Source organism: Delphinus delphis, chromosome 4 (assembly GCF_949987515.2).
Source record: "Delphinus delphis chromosome 4, mDelDel1.2, whole genome shotgun sequence".
Classification (NCBI taxonomy): domain Eukaryota; kingdom Metazoa; phylum Chordata; class Mammalia; order Artiodactyla; family Delphinidae; genus Delphinus; species Delphinus delphis.
The window spans coordinates 127,924,512-127,945,309 of record NC_082686.1 but is presented as its reverse complement, the minus strand read 5'-3'; the positions used below and the strand labels follow the sequence as shown (position 1 = coordinate 127,945,309).

The 20,798-nt window shown below is 37.2% G+C and overlaps 1 protein-coding gene across 11 annotated transcripts in view; it reads right to left on the bottom strand.

Moving 5' to 3' along the window:
- Positions 1–20,798, bottom strand: part of MBNL1 (muscleblind like splicing regulator 1) — a 200,783-nt gene that overhangs the window by 128,660 nt on the left and 51,325 nt on the right. For 8 of the 11 annotated variants that reach the window (XM_060011437.2, XM_060011439.2, XM_060011440.2 and 5 more), the window contains exon 2: positions 15,964–16,952. The exons of 2 other annotated variants lie outside the window; for them this stretch is intronic. In XM_060011437.2, the coding sequence (XP_059867420.1) occupies positions 15,964–16,137 (174 nt within the window). In that variant the 5' untranslated portion in view covers positions 16,138–16,952. Of the gene's footprint in view, positions 1–15,963; positions 16,953–17,148; positions 18,232–20,798 lie in introns of those variants that run through there. One more of the 11 variants, XM_060011438.1, reaches the window with a different exon arrangement.

Below are 20,798 nucleotides of genomic sequence, written 5' to 3'. Positions count from 1 at the left end.
GTTTATGTTCCCTCATTTTTCAACAATCGTATGCTAGGCAAATAAACCAGAGGTGACAAAAGGTTATAGATCAAAGAGCCCTGGAAGGTATTAACAAGGGGAGAAAGCAGTCCTCCTTCCGTCACCCTGAAGCAAACACGTTTTGAAAAAGTAAACAGGTTTAAAATTTGAGGCCATACTGTGACTAGGAAGGATTAATAAGGAGCGCCTTTATTAACCTGAAAGTTACTATCATTATCAGTATTTTAGTATTTTTTTTCCAATCTAATATTTCCATAAGTGGGGCGGAGGGGAGGGAGAGAGAGAACACACAAGTGCATGCTCTTTGACTACTGATGTTATCTGTAGAAACTTGTCTGCTGGAAAATGTTTCTTTAACTTTGGTTTGGCTCCTATCTTGGATCTGATGGGAAATAAAAACTTTTCCATGGATTAGAGCCAACTGAGCCACTAAAACAAAAGGTAACATTCATTAGAGGACCATGGTACCATGATCTCAGTCTGAAGGTTAATTTTTTTTTCACATTAAGTATGGATTGTCTGAAGTTTGGAAAATTCAAACAATGTCAAATAAAATAAGTAAATATCAGCCCTACCTTAAATGTTATTGTTTACATGAAAAAATATTTTTCGCTAAGAAACAAAAGAGTAGATAAAAAGAACTCAATTGATTCCCAGCTTAATCATTTAACTTAATTTCCTATCTCTGCAATATCCCCCAGATGTGAGCACCTACACACACATACACATCCCACTTGCTATTTCTACATATATCCAATAATATGCGATTTCAATAGGAAACCATTCTTAAAAAGATGTGACTTTTTCTCAATAAAATGTGAGCATCTAAGGGTGTTAGCTCCCTTGATTTTTAAATGAAATACAGGGGGGAAATCCCAGCTTTCACACATCTGCTAACTAAATATCAATTGACCATTTAATGCCAGGAAGGACTTACTGCACAATTTTTGGCATCTTCTAAAATGCTGAAGGGACTTGCCTGGTGGCGCGGTGGTTAAGAATCCGCCTGCCAATGCAGGGGACACGGGTTCAATCCCTGGTCCGGGAAGATCCCACATGTCAAGGAGCAACTAGGCCCGTGCGCCACAACTACTGAGCCTGTGCTCTAGAGCCCTCAAGCCACAACTACTGAGCCTACGCGCCTAGAGCCCGTGCTCCGCAAGAAGAGAAGCCACCGCAATGAGAAGCCCACGCACCGCGACGAAGAGTAGCCCTCACTCGCGGCAAGTACAGAAAGCCCGCATGCAGCAACGAAGACCCAATGCAACCAATAAATAAATAAATAAGTAAATAATTTTTTTAAATGCTGAAAACAAATTTTATGTTTCCTGCCTTCAGAGGTCCTCCTGTACTTTCTCCTAATTGTTTCACAACATGTTAAAAGCCTAAATAGCCAACTCAATTAAACAGGCTACAAGCATCTCCTTCAAACATATTTGATCCTCTTTCAACATCAAGTAATACAATTAACTCACGGCCACATACTAAATCAATACACAGCAGAACAGAATGAGCAATAATCAATAGCCTTAACAAGAAGGCAGTGGCACGGCTCAATAAATAAAATAGTAAGTGCACAACTCATATTCAGAATTAGAATATAACAAAATTTATACACAACTGCAAAGGAAAACCCAGAGCTAGCCACAGGAAACTACTAGGCTATACTAGCCCTGAAAAGACAATAAAATCAGGGAGCTGGGGCATTTTTCCCCATTCGCTGCAAAAAGTATATACTCTCATTTCTAACTAAAATAAAAAAGTCTCAAGCTTGTGAATTAGGCCAGCATCTTTAAATATCTTGAAGCAAAAGAGACCATTTTACTGGGCTAGAATTGGATTCCTATCAATTCTGGGTAATATGAAAGGGGGAAAAATGAGGATGTGATAAATGGAATATCTTGGACTTGGATGCCCCTTTACACCTTTGAGGAAGTTAAGTGGTAGATATTTTACCAACCAAGTAAGTTTATACAGGTATAAAAAGAACAAAGTAGGGATAGTGCAAAACATGAAAAAATAGACTTTAATATCTAACCTTCTAGTCTGTGCAGGTACTTTACTGAATAAACATTAATTTTATTTTTGAAACAAAGTCCTAGGTGAGTCTTTTAGGAAGAAATTTACATAAATAATATACTACTTGAAATATCAAATGTGAACTACTTATTTTAGGCCAACACAGAGCTAAAGAGGCATTAGTTTTAAATGAAATTAAATTTGGAACAGATGGTCACAACCACTTTTCCAATCATGGATAACTGCATTTATGAAATGGGTTTTTAGGCACAGACAATGATATGAATACTGACTTATTTTATTAATACTACCCCAGTGAGCTTGAAGTCAAGTGGTACATGTGCTAGAGGTTAAGAGATGTTTTCTCTTGATAACAGGTAAATGAATAAGCTAGTGTGTGATAATGCAGAAAAAACTCATCTTTAAATCTTTAAATTAAATCATGGATAAATACCTGTAGTACAGTATGCAAAATAATGCGACATTTCTTCTGACCTAAGGAAAGTTCTTCTCTTAAGGGGAAGATACCTTAGACTGAATTCCAGCATTCAGACAAGAACACCACGAGCAGCTAGCTACTAGGTGTGAAGTGTTTACACTGAGAGAGATGTTGCATGGAATGACCTATATTATGGAAATGATCTCACTGAATTCTCACAAACATTCAAAGCAGGTATCATTAGTCTCATTTTATGGAGAAGGAAACTGAGACTTTGGGAGGCAAAGTGATTGGCACAAAGTCACTAGGAAGTGACTGATGGAATCAAACCCATATCAACCTGCATTCATGGTTTTGGCTCTTAACCAGGTCTTACTCTTTGCCATGAAAAGTTTTTTATTTACACATTTTTGAATATGGCTTTTTGCAATCACTCTGCAGATGCTACTTTGAGTAAAAACTCCAAGGTAGCATTGGGACTACGTGAAAGCCATCAGTGGCTACATTCTCGTTACTCCTGGCACCGATATATTTGCTATAAAATAATATTTTATTGTAGATTTCATCCCAAGGAAAAGAGCAAAGAGGCCAATCTAGACACTCAGAAAACACCAAGAGGAAAAACAAAGCAAAACTATAGCTAAAGCAAACTAATGAAGAAAATGCCCAGAGAAATGAAATCAAAGGACGAGGAATACCAGCACTCTGGTATACTCACCTTTCCCTGTGATCAATTTGGTTCTGAACACAAAATAAGTTTTACTTCCATACCAAGTTTGAGTTTATATATCAAAAACAATTTTGTTAACAACATTTCTAACTGGCTGTTTGACTAAACTGATGCATTCAAGAAAATGGCCAAAAGGCACTGAGTTTCTAATCGTTTAAGGAAAGGATCCTTGTAACACTAGCTATTGATGTTAAAGGTTTTCTCTTCCCTTTTGTCCAAGCCAGCATTCGTCCAAATGAAAAGCTCTGTGAGGATAATTATATGTTTCTCATAGAGCATTTTAAGTCATATAATGAACACTAATATTTGGATACCTCTTTTAAAAGTCCAATTTAAACTAATATTTACTAAATACCCGGTAAGCCCAGGAATCTGACGTCCTTAAATCCATGTTTTTCTGAGAGCAAACATGCTCTTTTTGTCATATCATGAACAAAATGCAAACAGTGATTCTTATATTTAGTCATTTTTGTTTCAATTACAAACAATGCAAAAGTCTTAAAAACAATGTCATAAGCTATTTTAAAATTAAATATTCATGTGAAAAAACCCTCCTCTTACTAAAGGTAAGTACTATACAAATATACAAAGACTTAAATTACCTACTAAAATATTCTTCCTAGCTAATTTTTAAAATACAATCTTAAAAGTTAGCATAAATACTTAAGTGTGACATACAACAGGAAGACGTATTATATAAATCATTGTCAAAGAGGTGGGTGAATGCTTTAATCTAGATTTTAATTTCATATAGTATAACTTACAAAGACTTCGAAAGGCTTAAGCACAGTTTTTTGTTTCCAATATTATTATAAATGCCCAGTGAAACTCATGAAATATGAAGGAACTCTCACCCATTTAAAAAAAAAATGCCTCATGGTTCTATGCATTAGAAAAGTACCAATTATACTACTTCCTTGAATAAGAAAGGACATTCTATTTTATGCAAAAAAAAAATCATAAGGATAATTATGTAATGAAAACCTCCTTATCTGGTGCCCCATACTTCACTTCCAAGCTTTGTCTTAGAATACTGAAACTCTTACTTGTTTTTTTCTCAGAACAGCCTATTATTCTGATTTTCTATACTGTTCCCAGTCGGGCATGACTTTCAAAATTCTTCCTGACCTAAGTTTTAGATTCTCTATATTATCAAACTTCTTCTAGTTAAAATTTAGTATAAATTTTCCATTTTAAATTAAAAAAAAACCTTATTAGTGATTATTCAGGGATGTTTTTCTGAATTAAGAAAAAGTGTGAGTGATCATGTTTTAAAAAGTATAGTTGTCCTAAATTCAGGCAATTACAGTGACTCAACAAATATGCCTAAGTATGTCTGTCACTCTAATATGCAGACTCACTAATAATTAACACTATATTTTTGTATGCATAAGGTTGCTGTGTAGTGCTTCATTCACACTTTGTCAGCTTAAACAAGTTAAACTCAGAGCATAGGCTCTAAAGGTTGAAACACAGGCTCTAAAGACAGGCTGCCTGTATTGAATCCCAGTTTGACCACTTCCAGGCGATGCAAACTTGTATAGGTTACTTAATCATTCTGAGCCTCATCATTTTATATAATGAACAGATGATGATCAAAGCAGGGGAGTAAAATTAACCATTTCTATGTGTTACCTAAAAATCAATCTGATTCAGGTTTATCTTGCTAAATTTTGGAATATGACGGGTCTAGTATAAACCTTTTACCGTGTAAACACACTCTACTAATACAAGCACACAGTTTCTCTAGCAGTACACATAACCAGAGTTGAAATTCATCTGCTCTTCCCACACTGACTACTTAACGGTTTCCAAGTTTTTCATGACAAACCTCTCAGACATACACAAGGACATTTAATGCCTACTTACATTTTACATGGGCAAATTTGTGTTCCACTGGGACATTTTAATATTAAAGAATAGAAGAGTTAAAACAATGTTTTATTATTCTAAGATTTTTTTTTTTTTTTTGCGGTACACAGGCCTCTCACTGTTGTGGCCTCTCCCGTTGTGGAGCATAGGCTCCGGACGCGCAGGCTCAGCAGCCATGGCTCACAGGCCCAGCCGCTCCGCGGCATGTGGGATCTTCCCGGACCGGGGCACGAACCCGTGTCCCCTGCATCGGCAGGCGGACTCTCAACCACTGCGCCACCAGGGAAGCCCTCTATGATCATTTTAATCTACATTATACTTCTCAGAAGCTGTAGTCTATCAACAACCTAACAGGCTCTGTGTGTTATTCACCCCACTGCCTATTGCAACTGTCTGGTACACAGCAGGTAATAAATGATGAAAAGGGGAGGAAGAATGGATTATTTTCCATTAATTGAGATGCAGAGGTGGCAAATACTTTGGTTTGCCATTTTTAAAATTCCTAACCATTCAGCATAAAAATATGTGTTTGGGGTGAAAATCTCTCCTCCAGCATTATTCATCCTTACGGGAAACACAGAAGCCAAAAGTAGCCAATAAAGATTCTAAAACATAATAATAATTTTGCATTTCTCACAATGCATACTCAACCCACTATATGTATGTTACATGTTAAGCTACTATATGTTAATCATAGTTTAAAGGTTGGGGGGAAGCTACTTAAATAGACTCCACTATGCAAAAACTTGCAATGTAGATGACTCTTCTTCAATGTGGATATGACTTTTAGTTTACCTGAGTTTAAGATGAGTTTGTGTTTGGAGTGTTCTTTTATATATTGGGTATTCTTATGTGTACATTTGTCTCCAATTTATTACTGTGCTATAATTCATGGAAGGCAATATCTGGCAGTAAAATTTCATAATAGTGAGAAAATTTTAATAAATAAAATCATGATGATAATCTTTTCTCGTGGCTAGATTTAGATTTCATTAGTTTCCACTTAGCCATGAAGAGTTATGAGATAATGTGAAGAAAGGTTCATTCAGAACACAGATCTTTCTTAACAGGATTCTTTATAAATAAATGAATTCTTTAGTTATTTCGTTCTTCATGGTTCATTTCTCAGTTGCCTCCATTAAAGAATTGTTTTATGAAAAGCAACGTCGTCTACCAAAGAGGAATCTTATTTTGGGCATGATAAATTTGGCTCTGTTTTTCTCTAAAACCTTTTTTTTTTTTTTTTTTTTAACTTGGCCCATTTGGTAAGCTAACACTGTTTAGTTATAAAAGCTTCATGGGACTGGAAGATGTTACTAGACTTATTTTCAGTCTATGAACGATTTTAGAATATTAGATGAGCAAAGATATCTGAAAGCAAATTATCGTCTGAATGCAGTAACATGGAAAAGAATGAATTACAGATGTAATTTATCCGTCATGAGCAGATCCTAAACACTGATTATGTCCGTGCTTGTGCAGAAAATTGAAAATGATAGAAAAGCTTCCCAGCTTTTCTAACTTTAATTTTCCATGTTTTACTTTATGTAATTTACTGTCAACTATTAACAGCAGATGCTTCCTGCCTTATTTGAGAATAGCCTGGAATTAAGCATAAGTGATTCTGAAAACCAGAAGCCTTCACACCAAGTCTGAATTTTGTGCAGAGAGATAAATTCTAAGTTAAGATGCCTGGGGTCTTGAGAAAACAGTTTTTGGATCTCAATAAATAGTGAGTCTCAATCTAACATGAACTGCAATTAAAATATAAATATTGTTGAATAAATTGAGATAGCATCAGGGACCTCCCTGGCGGTCCAGTGGTTAAGACTTCGCCTTCCAATGCAAGGGGTGCGGGTTCGATCCCTGGCCAGGGAGCTAAGATCCCACATGCCACACGGCCAAAAAACCAAAACAGAAAACAGAAGCAAATTCAATAAAGCCTTTAAAAATGGTCCACATCAAAAATGTCTTAAAAAAAAAAAAAACTGAGATAGCATCAGAAGAATCCTTCTGAGCCTAAAATTGTTATCTAGGGTTAAAATATAGGTGGTTCCCAATAGACCAACGGTGATGCAGGGAGAGCTGCCCCAGCCTGGTGGCCTGTGGCTATGGGAACTCTCTTATTGGGAATTCCCTCTAGTTCTTCTCTTTCTACTTGTGGTCTCAGAATTAGTAGTTGTGAGAGGGAAGGGAGGGAAAAAAAGGAAAGATAAACCACCGGACACATTTCTCTCTCTCTTCCTTAAGTTTCTCTTCCACTGACCCTCCAATTGCTATGGAAAAGTTCCACCCCTGAACTCCACCACACCACCTAATATACTGGTCTCCCTGTTAGCAATTTGCCCCTGGAGGGCTGTGTTTTTAATATCTGCCTTCCCAAAGTTTGACACAGGAAGTGTTTAAGTTATACTCCTTGAATTGTGAAATCCCCACCCCCTATCACCTCCTAGATGTCTTTCTTCTCATATCTGGTTCTTTATTGCTGATTCCTTGACTATATCCTGTGATAAAATGGCCAGAAAACAAAAACAAAAAAATCTTAGTTTGATATTTTCACTATGCACCTATTTTTCCCCATTTCTACCAGTAATCAGAAGGAAACGGTATCAAAACAAAGCTACGCTTTTGATCATTTTAGAAAGGAAAGAGAATGGGAAGAAGCTGTTCATCAATATGAAGTTCCACAGTGGACCAGACTCAGAACCAAAAAGCTATACATTTGAAAAGGAAGCAGGTTGAGACCTTAGCAAAAAAGAAAGGTTACTTGGAAGATATATTAACAAAAAAGTCATCCCACCCAGGGGAAGCTTTTGACATAGCCCCTCATTCCATACCCTGTCTTTACTCCCTATGATTCTGAGCCCTACCCTATTGAAAGCCAGCTCTGGGTCACAGGAGTAGCCCAAACATGGAGCTGAGGAAACCTCTCACACCGGCTTGCAGATAGTGTCTGCGAGTTTAGGAAAGGCTACCTTCCCTGCATTAGGCCCGGATGAATTTCCAGAGCCCCAAACTGAAACTTGAAATGTACTTTTCCCATCGAAACAGTTTAACAAAAGCAGTTGGGGACCTATGACCCTCATATTACTTAAGATGTATGATGGGATAGTACTCATAATGTTTCTGGGGAGGCTCCTGGGTTTAATTAATAATCAGAGTTTCCAGGGTACTCTTTGTACTGAACTATAACTCAAGCATCCTATGGGTTACTTAGGCTTCCCAGGGTTGGACTAATGACTTACCCACACTGCTTCTGTGGAAAAATGCTTTCTAGACAATTAAAACTTTGGAATATTTTTTAATATACATTGGGGGACAGCTACATAGTTTACACAGTGACTCCTTAAGATGATAAATTTAAAAAGTTTTTCCTACATGGCCATACATTTAAAACAAATATATAATCTTTGAAAGTTGGTGGAAGCAATTTTTTTCATGTGGGACCTTCCCGGACCGGGGCACGAACCCGCGTCCCCTGCATCGGCAGGCGGACTCTCAACCACTTGCGCCACCAGGGAAGCCCGGTGGAAGCATTCTTGATGCTATTTTGTGTTTCCTCATTGATTCATTTGTTGACTTAAAATATAATGTTTTGAGTATTTATTGCTTTAGGCCCTATGCTGTAAACCTGCCTGAAATATTAATTTTTATTCTTAAGCACTGCTGGTCAGGTATTTTCTTTGCTGAATCCTTGGGATGTGGATATGTAAATTAAGAAGCAATGTTTTACAGGAAAGTGGTTAAAAGTGCAGGCTGTGAAATTAGGTTACCGGGCTTGGAGTCCACATTTTACTGGGTGAATGACCTTGGGGACATCACTTAACTTCTCTGTACTTCAGTGTGACCATCTGAGAAATGGCAGTGATACCAGTAACTCTTCAAAGAGTTTTTGTGAGGACTAAGTACTATGAAAAAAATAAAAGCACTGAAAATACTGACCAGCATAAAATAATTTTCAATAAATATTAACTCATTTTATTTTGCTTCCTACAGAGGAAATAAAGTATTTTTGCAGAAGCAGCAGAAATAGGCATCAGAGTAACTACAGATTCTTTTGTCGAAATCACTGAGACCTGTTTTTTATGACATACCTTCCTGTTATATTCCAGTTATAAATATATAACTGTTTATATAAGTATGCACTGGCAATAGGAAAATTAAAAAAATAAAGCAATTTTTAATTTCTGTATTAGTAAAAATCAATCCATTCGTGATATGCCATATTTTATTGACTAAATATATCATGATTTGAAAGGAAAAAAAAAAGGCAACTCTAGTTAACGAGGACAGGAAAAGTGAGGACAGGTTTGCCAAGATAAGAAGATAAAAGTTTCTCTTCAGAAGTGATCTCCCCTCATACCCAGATGCTTTTCAGGGAGAGATACTTGATTCTGGAAGTTTTCTGGGGGGAAAAAAATCTCGCTAACTCCCATCCCAGTAACTGCCCTCTTGAACATCCATTTCCCCCTTCTACCTAAACTACCCAGAGGCATGGTTTCAATTAGGGCGACAGTTAAGTACATAGTTTCCAGCTATCCTTGCTGCCAATGAGAAACCAGGATGAATCACTGGGTGAAGCTTAGAGGACTTTTGCTAAAAGGAGCCTAAGTGGGCTGGGCTGCGGCCTCTTTTGCCCATGCTTCTTCCTGCTTCCTGGAATGAAGATATGGTGGCTGGCACTGCAGTGGCCATCTTGCAATTTTTAAATAAACCTATGGTCGGAAGTCATGTGTTCCCGAGGACCTAAGGGTGAAGAAACCTAAGTTCTAGTGACTGTGGAGTCATCACATAGGCCTGGACAACCTACTGAAATATAAACCCTTAATTTGTTTATGCCTCATGCTGGGGAGGAGAGGTGTCTCTGTTACTCAATACTGAATGTAATTCCTTAAAGACAAAATGTCTAAATCATTTCTGTATGACTCCAGAGAGAAATATAAAAAGGGATCAGAACCAACAGTTCTGAAGCTGGGCAGTTAGAAAGCTGGAAAGAACTCAGGGAGAACACAAGAAGAATATTACTGGTCAGACACGGCCAAGGCCCAAAGGTATCCAGGAGACAGCCCTTCAATCAAATTATAATGTATAAGGGCTTATAACTATCAGTATCTTTAAAACACAAGTCCTTATAATAGAGAAAGTTTTATCTCTAACAACAAATCAAACTATCTCAAAGTGAAAATCTTTCAAAAATGTGCCAGAAGAGTATAAATAATGCTGTAGGTGATGTTCATTTGATGTTTTCTGTATAAGAAATACAGTATAAAAACTCTATAGTTGTTTATCATAAATAAATATTAGAATAAGATGTCCTCACCAGAATTATTCCTGTTTAAGGTAAAATTCACCAAGAAATCACTATTCTAACAATCTGTTCTACTTCAAGCAACTAAGTATTTCTAACAAGCCTTTCCAGTTGCTTTTACTGAAATTTCTGTGTATTAATAACTATCCTCAGGGCTAAATCACAGACCATCTACTTAGTTATCCATTTCCACTGACATAATTTTTGGCCTTGTTAACATAGAAATTGCTCCCTTATCTACAAGCACAAAATGTGCTTCTGCTGAAGTTTAAAAAAAAAAAAAAAAAAAAAAAAACACTCAAAATTTGTTCAATAGGATCTCTTTGTAAGAAAATAAGAAGCTTTGTCTAAGTCTGTGGGAAGGCAGAGACATTGCTCAGCATGAAAGGTAACAGATTAGCGATGCTGATAGCTGAAATCCTCTACTTATCCTGGGCAAGGAAAATGACAGGATAAGCTTCCCAAACTAGGTCCCTAGGTGTCTGTGCTGAGTCTGAGAAACATTCAGTTTCTCACCTCTCGCGTGAACCAGGCACATGTCACACACTTCCGGAATACAAGATTCACACCACACTGCATAGGCCCTTTTAAGTCAGTCAGCCGTCAGCAACAGCCTCGTACATGGAATTGCTTTGAGGCCATTCGTGTGGAATCAGAATTTTGTGTATGTTTAGAAGTCTGCGTTACAATTAAAGTTTGAACTCGATTATAAGTGCCACATTGCTTTAGGTTTAAATTGTTTTTAGTTTGCCACAAAAGTTGAAGCAAGGTTTAACGCGAAAAAGAAAAAATAGAAGCAGTGTACCATAATCTTATGAAGAAAAAAAAAAAACTAGCTCTAGAATCAGTGCCTTAGGTATCATGATTCAAAACACGGCTTGAAATTTGTCCAAAAGTTTAAAAATCTTTACTCCTTTAAAAAATATTATTCTAAAAAAAGTCTAACCATAGAATATAAATAGGTAAATGAATAAAGTTGTAAGTATAACCAAAGCAGCTGCGGCTACTGAGAATTTCATTAAAGAAACATTTGTGTCAGAGTTGATGACATTACGCCTGGCTCATTCACAGGATATTCTTTACAAAGTTGTGACGTTTCTGCTTAGAAAATACAATTTGAACTTTCGTATGATACACAATGCTACCCAAGTTATGCTAATAGCTCATCTCCTAAATCATTAGGGGGAAATGAGGAAGTTCTGTGTCAACCTGTCACTGAAAGACACACTGAATACGTACCTACAGAGCTACACGTACATACAATACTCTGTCAGAGTTTTCATTATCACATGGGAGATGCGCTTAGCAAAACAACAAACAACAATGAAATTCCAGGTAAAAGTTATTCCAATTAGGAGCCTACTAGATCAAAGTTTTAATTCAAAAGTAGATGTTTAGCCTGAAACTTGCAGATACCATTTTGTCAGGATTATCAGCTGAACTGGTTTAAAAGATATTATGGAAAGACTACGCTGGGACTTACAGTAGCAGCAACACAGGCAATTGCTAAATGGAAGATAAACTGTGCTAACAATGGAAGATCTTCTAAAGTGTAACCGTCAATACCTTGAGACCACTTTATTATGTCCAGTTATGTCACCCTCTCCCCACGTAACCATCTGGAGACTTGGTTTATCTGCGTTACTAACTATGAGTTTTCTAGTTGCTCATTTACCTGGATGTTTACCTATTTGTGTGTCTTCTAATAGCTGGTTTTATTACTTCACATATTCCGCTAAGTCTTCAGAGGCACTTTAAATGTGTTCGCTCATGCCCTTGATTCCACCCCACTTTGCAGTGGAATCTGGTCTCTGATGTGTCTATGATAAATCTGATCAGCTGGGCTATCTATATACACAAACATGTATAACAGTGAAATGAACAATTATTTATCTTAAACAAAATTGCCCAATTTGGTAAGAGAACAAGGTACTAAACTTTTCAAAGGTAGAAGTTTGCTAGATTTTTGGAAAATAGATAGTAAACATAAAGGTTATACTTCTCCTCCCAGAGCACCTGAAAAATAAATGGATATTTGAAAAAGAAGAATTCAATAAGCAAGTCTCTTTCTGCTGATCACAAGATGAAAGCTTATTTTTTGATAATATAAATAACCTGGCATCACATTCAAATACAGCCTGTAGGCTTTCTTTATATCAACTACTTAATTTTAGTTAAGAGATGATTACTGAAGAAAATAGGTCACTTGCCATTAACGACTCTTTGAATCATCACTCCTGAAACATAATATTCTAATAGCATCTTATCGTGTTGACATTTTTCTTTTGATATTTTTCTCTTTGGGTATCCCTTTCATAAGCCATAAGAAAAAAAAAAATCCTCTCCAGCATTAAATAAAACACTTTTCTAATGTTCAGTATTTCTGAAGTAATAAAACACTCAAATCTATAATCTGTGAGCAATTTAATTCTCAGTATGAATATACTCTTAGACTGTTGGAAATTAAGACTGCAAGTGCAAAAGCAAAATTAAGGGAGAAAAATTAAGTGCTTAAAATATTGTTTAATTTATAAATGATAAGTCATTATTACATCTTTTGTTCTTTCTTACTGCCATCATTCTATTTCAGTATATTCATATGTACGTATATTCCTCATTATTATATATTCTCATTTTACTTAGCAACACATTTACTGTGATGCAGAATTCTAGGTTTCCACGTAGTAAATGCATCTAAGTTAATTATTTAAACTTTAAAATCACCTATATGCAACTAAAAGACTATCAGCTGATTTTCTTCCTATTTCCTTTAGTATGCCAATTGATTTCTTTTACATAAATACTTTCTTGAACTGTTTGACTTCTGTTTTTAATGAAATGAATTCTCCGCCTCTATGTAGAAGTCTGCTATAAACCTAAGTCACCTGGGAGCCTGGCCAAAGTCTGAAACAGCACAGCTGAAGGGTACAGCCATTTCCCAGGGTCCTCTCAGAGAGTATTTGCTTTGCTTTCCTAACTTGCTAAAAATAGTAGATTACACAGTCTACCTCCATCTCAGGGCTCAAGAACTCACAAAAGGCTGGACTATGGATTGTAGCAATATATAGAACACATTTTATTAAAGAAGTCAGGATATTACAAGTTTTCTAAATTCCTTCCGTTTACTCTCTGAAACAATACAAATGATCTAGCGGTTACTGGCATGGAAACCTCATAATGCTCCCAAATTTCAGAACTTCAGGCATGAGTCATAGAATTACTTTAACTGTTTTAAAATATGTTTTTGATCTATTTTAGCCACAAAATTGAACACAGGAAGACTACTATCTAAAAGGTGGGATTCTAAATACTCTATAAAGAATCACATGTGTTACTTACACACACATATATATGAAACATGGCTTTTTGAAACATGAATACTTAATTACACATTCAAATTTTTTTCAATTACTTCTTAACATAGTTCCCTAACATTTAAGGAGCTGTTGTTCTGGGGATGAAGCTTCACCAGAAATAAATTTGTGTTTATTTTTTCCCTGTTATTTAAATCAAAATATCTTACCACATTTTAGACACTATAAATTAAATGTTTCTCTTAGAAAGACAAAGAATATGGACAACGTTTTCATTGATTAGCTGCTACAACAAGCTGATTTCAAAAGTAAACTTAAAATCTTGAAATTATTTGTTATTAAAAAAAAGTCCTTGATGTTGATGTGGCAGTTGAATCCTGTTAACCACACAGCATGTCATTAAGCAATGCTGCTGCTTTACTCAAAAGGGGACTGTTCCATGGCCACAAGTGAGCAGCAACTAAAAAAATATTTTGAGATGGAAAAATAGCAACTGAATTTTAATGTTTCACAATGTTTCCAAATGCTGTGAAAGCAGGTCTTCTGTGAAACCACTCAGTGTCACAGCCAAGTTTAAGGTCCTTCATTTTGCAGCTACCAGTGCACCATCAACTGTCTGTGGGATTAAAAATTGGATTAACTAGTAATTGGGTCAAAACAGGGCTACTTATGGACACAGCTGGTTACAGACAAGTGTAATTAGCCCTTTGCTGCTCATTTTATGGGTCCCAGTCTCTAATCACACCTAAATTCAGTTGGCAGGAATTTAGGAAGACACATTCACAAGGTACAACCACTGTGCCCTTCATCGATGCCTTTCAAAGGAAAGGGAAAAAAAGGCCCAGTGGTAATTTATAACTTTTGTTTATTGATCTTTACCACTATGACACTAAGAACAATCTAACATTATAAGGTATCTTTGTTGTTGTTAATACCTTTTTTTATATTCTACTTTGAAGATAATATCCTTGAGTCTTTGGTGAAACTTTAGCAAAGTGAGCTGCACACACTGGACCAAGAAGCAATTTACTGAAATAGTTAACTCACAAGTTAACTCATAACATTGGGGTGAGTTATGAGTTAACTTACATGTTAACTATTTCAGTTAATTCACCCCTATGGTATTAAAGAAAGGTTACTGTAGCACTATTTTTTTCTTTTTGCAAAAGACAAAATGGATCTATGAAACCTTCACTTTTCTATATATGTTGAAAAAACAGCGACTCCCCTCTCCAAGGTTCAAAGAGTGAATTAAACCAGCACATTAATATTCAAAGACAGTTCATTAAACCAAGTATGTAGAAAGTACCCAGGAATCTTCACACTTCTAGTCGACCTTGCACATCAAAATTAAGACATGTATGCTATCTTTTAAAAGACCCACTTTCAAACTTGATACCTGAAATACGAACCCAGTGACATTTTTGAATGTCAAAATATACTAAAGTGAACTTGTTGGTATTATGGTGCCCACAAAAGCTAACTTTTAACACCCCTAGCTGAGACTGTTACAAATAAAAACATAATAATCAGGAGGTAACAGAAAATAAACTGCTAAGTTACTTCACATTAGAATTTTAGAAACTTAAAAAATCCAATTAATAATACTACTCAAGCGTTTCTACTGAATTATAAAAGTCACATTCAACAAAGTTTATGCCTCTGATAGGGTACTGTGGCAGCAGCCCAGAACCTTACTTCTAGTTATGTTTTCCACAAAATACATTGCTTCTGGCCTTAAAATAATATGCTCATACAACAAAAAGGAACTCCACAATGTCAAAACATTAATATAAAAAGTCTATCCAAGTTTAGCTGACAGAATCTGCTATACTTTTACAACGGTACAGCACGTTTTCAAACAAGCAAAAACAAATCATCCCCATCCAGCTAGTGCCATGGCCTTGTACATAATCTATGCACATGCTAACACACACGTGTATCTCCATTTACTATTCCTATAGATAGGCACTGACTTAGCTACTATTAAGTAAAAAGTAGCCTGACACCTTCTGCTCTAGAAAAAAAAAAAAATCACAGCATTAAAGGACGGAGAAAGTTATTCGTAACAAAGAAAGTTTGGCCAGACTTGGTTCTACTGCTTCTCAGTAAAGTCCCCCACCTCAACATCATCAAGAACACACCGTATAACTAAAACTATTAACACAGCAATCCATAATTCCAAACTCAGTGGACTGTATATCCACATCCCCTTTATTCAATTATTGCATATCCTTAAAATAATATAATATTTACTCACTTTCAATGAATCAAAGCAGGCGATTACTCGTCCATTTTCAACTTGGCAGCTTTTCGAAGGATGTGCAAATTTACATTCCGTGTCTGGCCGTGAGCAAGTCCCCCTTTGGAACTCTCTACATACTTCCAGTGTTAGCCATTTTGTGTCCCGAATTGGTGTGACACTAACAGCCATGTTTAGATTTTACAGGTAGTTAAAATTTTCAGTGAAACCAACAAACCCAACCCCCCCCCCAAAAAAAACAGTAACAACCAAAAAAAAGAAAAAACTGAACTGATAAAACTGTAAAATGATGATGAAAATGTCTCCTCCAAAATACTTTTCCCCCACTCCCTGCTTTAAAAGTACATGGAAAATTGTGTTGTCAATATCAAGGAAAAGATCTCCCACTAGAAATTCACAGCATGAAACTGTTAATTCAAAGAGGTTTTGGTTTTTAGAGAAATACTAGGATCGTAAGTAGATGAACGTTTAAAAGGAGGGCCTCGAATCAGCCTTGTGCTCTCAGTAACCCCTTCCCAGTGCCAATTTGGAGCCCAAAATGCAAGCATGAAAACGTGGCAGACCCTTTGACACCGAATTTCCAAGCTGCTTTCAGCAAAGTTGTCTGAAAGGGAATCTCCTCGCAGCTGAATTTGCAATGGAGTTTGGTGATGCAATCGGTATTGATTAGTTTGGCATAGACAGATGCAGCAGTTTAGAGCAAAATCGAGAAAATGATTTTTTTTTTCCTCCTTGATTTCCTGGCAGAAGATATCTTACTTTTTCAGCAAACTTTTCTTTTAAAACTAAAGCAGCCTAGGGCAATGCCAGCTACTTAGAGCTTTTCTCTTGATTATAAGTAGAAATGGGGGTGTCTGGGCTAGAGGTGGAGGGTGGATGTGCTGTCGTCACAGTCTAGCTGGCAGCAAGCAAGGCAAAAGCAGAGACTGCTCTAGAAGCGGTTCCAAGCAGCAGAGACGTCAGGAAAGGCACTTCTTAGTACCAACCTGTAGAAAAAAGAGATAGGTTAAGATTTACTAAGTAGCTCTTCACTGATGTCCTACAGTATCACAACCTTGCCATGTGCTACCAGACTAAGTAGTATTCAAGTCAGCCTCTCTCTCTCCCTTTCTCACACACTCACACACACACACACACACACTCTCTCTCTCTCTCTCTCTCACACACACACACAATACTTACAGTGAGGCATACTGCAGCCAGCCATCGTAGATTTATTAAAAAAAGGGGCCGTTTCCCCTTGTGAAGCAATGCATGATAGAGAGATAACCAATCACAGATAGTGTTGCAGCAATATTCTGGGCAGAAAGCCAATAGTGTGGGTTGTCTTATGAAAGGTCGCGCCTGTCAGATGTTCATTACTATGCTATAAGCACAGAAAATGTCCATCAGATGTGACTTATTCCACTGCAAGAGGACGAGCATGTGGGTTTTGAATTTACCCAACATGCAGTTAGTGGACTAAACCATGTTAGTTTCAAAACAGCTTCTCAAACAAGTCCAAGCACTTGAAGATCATTATCAGGAAATAAAAAGCAAGGTTTAAAAACTACAGCTGACTTCCAAGCTGCTCTCCCTCCGGCTCTGCGCAGGCACGGGCACTGAACAGCCTGCTCCTGCTGTCCTGACACGTGAATAAAAAAGGAAAGGGGTGTTTACAAATGGTACATTCTCCTGACCTATCCAATTCACTTCCTTCTACAGCCCAAGTCCTGCCCCTCCACTGAAAGCGGCACTCATACTGTAAAACTATTCCATTCAGCCGGCAGACACTTTGTCAATATATCACAGGGAGGCGAGATACGAACAAAAGCATCCTTTATTCTAACATTTTTTAAGCAGAAGTTGAGGTCATGTGGGGAAAATAAGGAGTGCAGTGTTGTCAGTGTGGCTGGCAAATCTGAAGTGAACCTCAAGGGAGAAAGTGAGTCCATCGCAGAAACATGAAATATTGAAGTGAACAATTTGATTTGGGCAACATGATGCACTTCAGAGGTACGAATGAAGCTGGAGGGTGGGAACTGGGGGATCCCCTGTTGCCTAACGATCTATTAACTCAGACTGCTCTCTACAGTGGGGCATTTTTGCTTTTAACAACTTACTTTCTCTTTCAATCTAGATGGAAAAACTTTCAGAAAATGCTCAGTAGTTACCAAAAGCATACACTTCTTTCCCCCATTTTGAAAGATACCAAAGAAAACAAGGCTTTAATAACTCTAAAAGTTTCACACTCTAAAGAGCAATGACACAGTATAATAAATACTGTTAGGTTACACTTCTTCAAGGGCCAAAAATGGCCAACTAGCGTATATTTCTAATGTGGAAATTAGAATACAGAATATGAATATGAATATATATATACATACATATATATAAACCATGGATATCTAGCCGAAATTTTTTAAATTTATTTTAGAACTAATACTGTCATTCTTAACATTAATTTTTTTAAAACTCCCAGATACTAGGTTTAGAAAATATTGTAGTAAGACTACAACTTTTGGAAAGATTTAAAAAGAAAAAAAAAACTCATACTGATGCTCCAGAAATATTTTTGTTTTTAAAAAATGTTCCGGTCCTATTTCCTGGTTCTGTAAAAGCAAAGCCAAGTTGGTGACAAACTCTTAAGATTCATCCACCTTCCTTAATGTTTACTCTGCATTCAAAATTTCTCAACTTCTTCATGCCTTGCATAGGTACCACATCTGTGGTCAACATCTCTTTTGTCTTTCTGGAATCTTCAAGAGCTTCACCTGCAACCCTTACCTCCTTTAGAAGCTGGCTAACATGTCACTTCTTCCGAGAAGCTTTCAGGATGTCACTTCCTCCGTCTCCACCCACCCATATATTAACACTGTCTCCTCCCAATTACCTCTGCTCCCCTATACAGTGTTTTATTTGCGTACATGACTGACCCACTAGCCTAATGTTCCCAAGGACAGAAACAATCTTACTCATCTCAGTAACCCTAAGTGCCTGGCTTAGGGATGGAAAACTGACGGAGCTCCATAAACTGTGGCAAATTAAATGACTGATTTCTACATGCAAGCTGGAATTCACTTTACAGCACATAAATACACAAACACATGCAGGAACACACCCATATAAACAAATGTGAACACACACCTGAAAACACACACACACACTCCTCATTGCCTCTATAAATTTCTATATTCTAGGGTCACTCAGACCTCCCACTGTCTAGGAATCCTCCCCCTGGCCCTGGACAGCTCCCTCTCACACTCCAGCTCTTCTAAAACTTCATTACTCTCAAGTCCCTCCTCCTACATGTTGCTCTCACTACCAACAGTAGATGACCTCATACGTCACAAATATTTCACAGTAAAAATAGTGGCCCCCAGGCATGGACTCTCTCTCACCTTCCCACCACCCATCTTTAAACTATCTTTCTGTAATCTTTCTTCTCAGTCTCCCAGGAGCTTTCCCTTCTCCTGCCCAAGGTTAAGCTGCCACCTTGACTGGCTCCTTCTCGAGACTTCTTTCCCTCTAAACTCCCTCTATATAGGAACACCTGCCTTTCCTGCAATTCCTTCTCTTAGCCCTCAAAGTGCTGAAGAAGCTCTAAACTGGAAGGGGTGGCACAGCAGGAGGAAGGGGACCTTGCCTAGTTACACACCACCTCTCCCTAATGCTCGTAACCCATGCTTCCCAAACAAATGTCTGAAGAGTCATCTACACGTGCTATTTTCCTGCTTCTCCATTCACGCTTGAATCTGTATCAGTGTAACCTCCCTAACTATTACTTTAGTGCTCAGCGACAGTCGTCAACGCCCCCAACCAAGCCAAATCCAAAGACTACGTACGCATAGTCCCTTGTCATTACTTGACCTCTAACGGCCGGTACAACTCCTTCTTTCTTGCCCCCTTCTCCTTGTCTTGAATTGACACATTTTATCTTTTTGGTTTCTCCCAGCGCTGCACCTCTATCCTCCCTGGGAGAGAGGAGCTGTGAGGAACTGCCGAGGTTCTTGGCATATGTCATACCGTTGTGAGCTCCTGGGATTTGTTACATGCTAACCCTTTGTTTGGTTTGACACATACTTCTTCACCCCTTCAACTCGGCAAATCCCTTCTCCTTGTTTAAACTGCTCTTCAAATATCACCTTCCGTAGAAGGCTGGGCCAACTCTGATAAACATTATTCCCTTTCAGAATATTCTCAGTACTTTGTAGCTCTTGGTACTTTTGCCCCCAAGGTTATAAACTCCATGACAATAGAGTGTATCACCATTTTTTTTTTTAACCCAGTCCCTGGAACATAACAGATGTTCTTAAAATGTTTACTAAAAGAATAGGTTTTATTCAACCTACTAGGAATAAACATGTTTGTGAGAATGTGTGTCCAGTTCCGAGGAAAATTTCATCATGATCTATGGGATCTAAACAACATGAGGACAGACAATGGTACCATTAGAAATATCTTCACTGCTTGCTGGTTATGTCTAAATACAACTACAAAATTAATTTCTAGGGTTGATTATTTTTCCTTTCTACAATGTTACAGGTTTAGTTCCACTCAAGTACAAAATATACTTTAATTACTTAAATGCTTATAAATGGGTGTCCTGATTATTTATATTTTCTGTAGCAGAGAAATCCTATTTACATCAAAAAGTATCACTGAAAGAATTATAGATAAGTATTTGTAAGCTGAAAATACTATTATAAAATGTATTAGGCAAGGACGATAATCAAAATATTTATAATTAGCCAGGCATGGACAAGTGAGCAACCAGATAGGACCCCGACTTCTACGAAATAGTCCAGCTGCACCTGATAATGTGTGTTCCAGCCTTTGATACAGGGCACTGG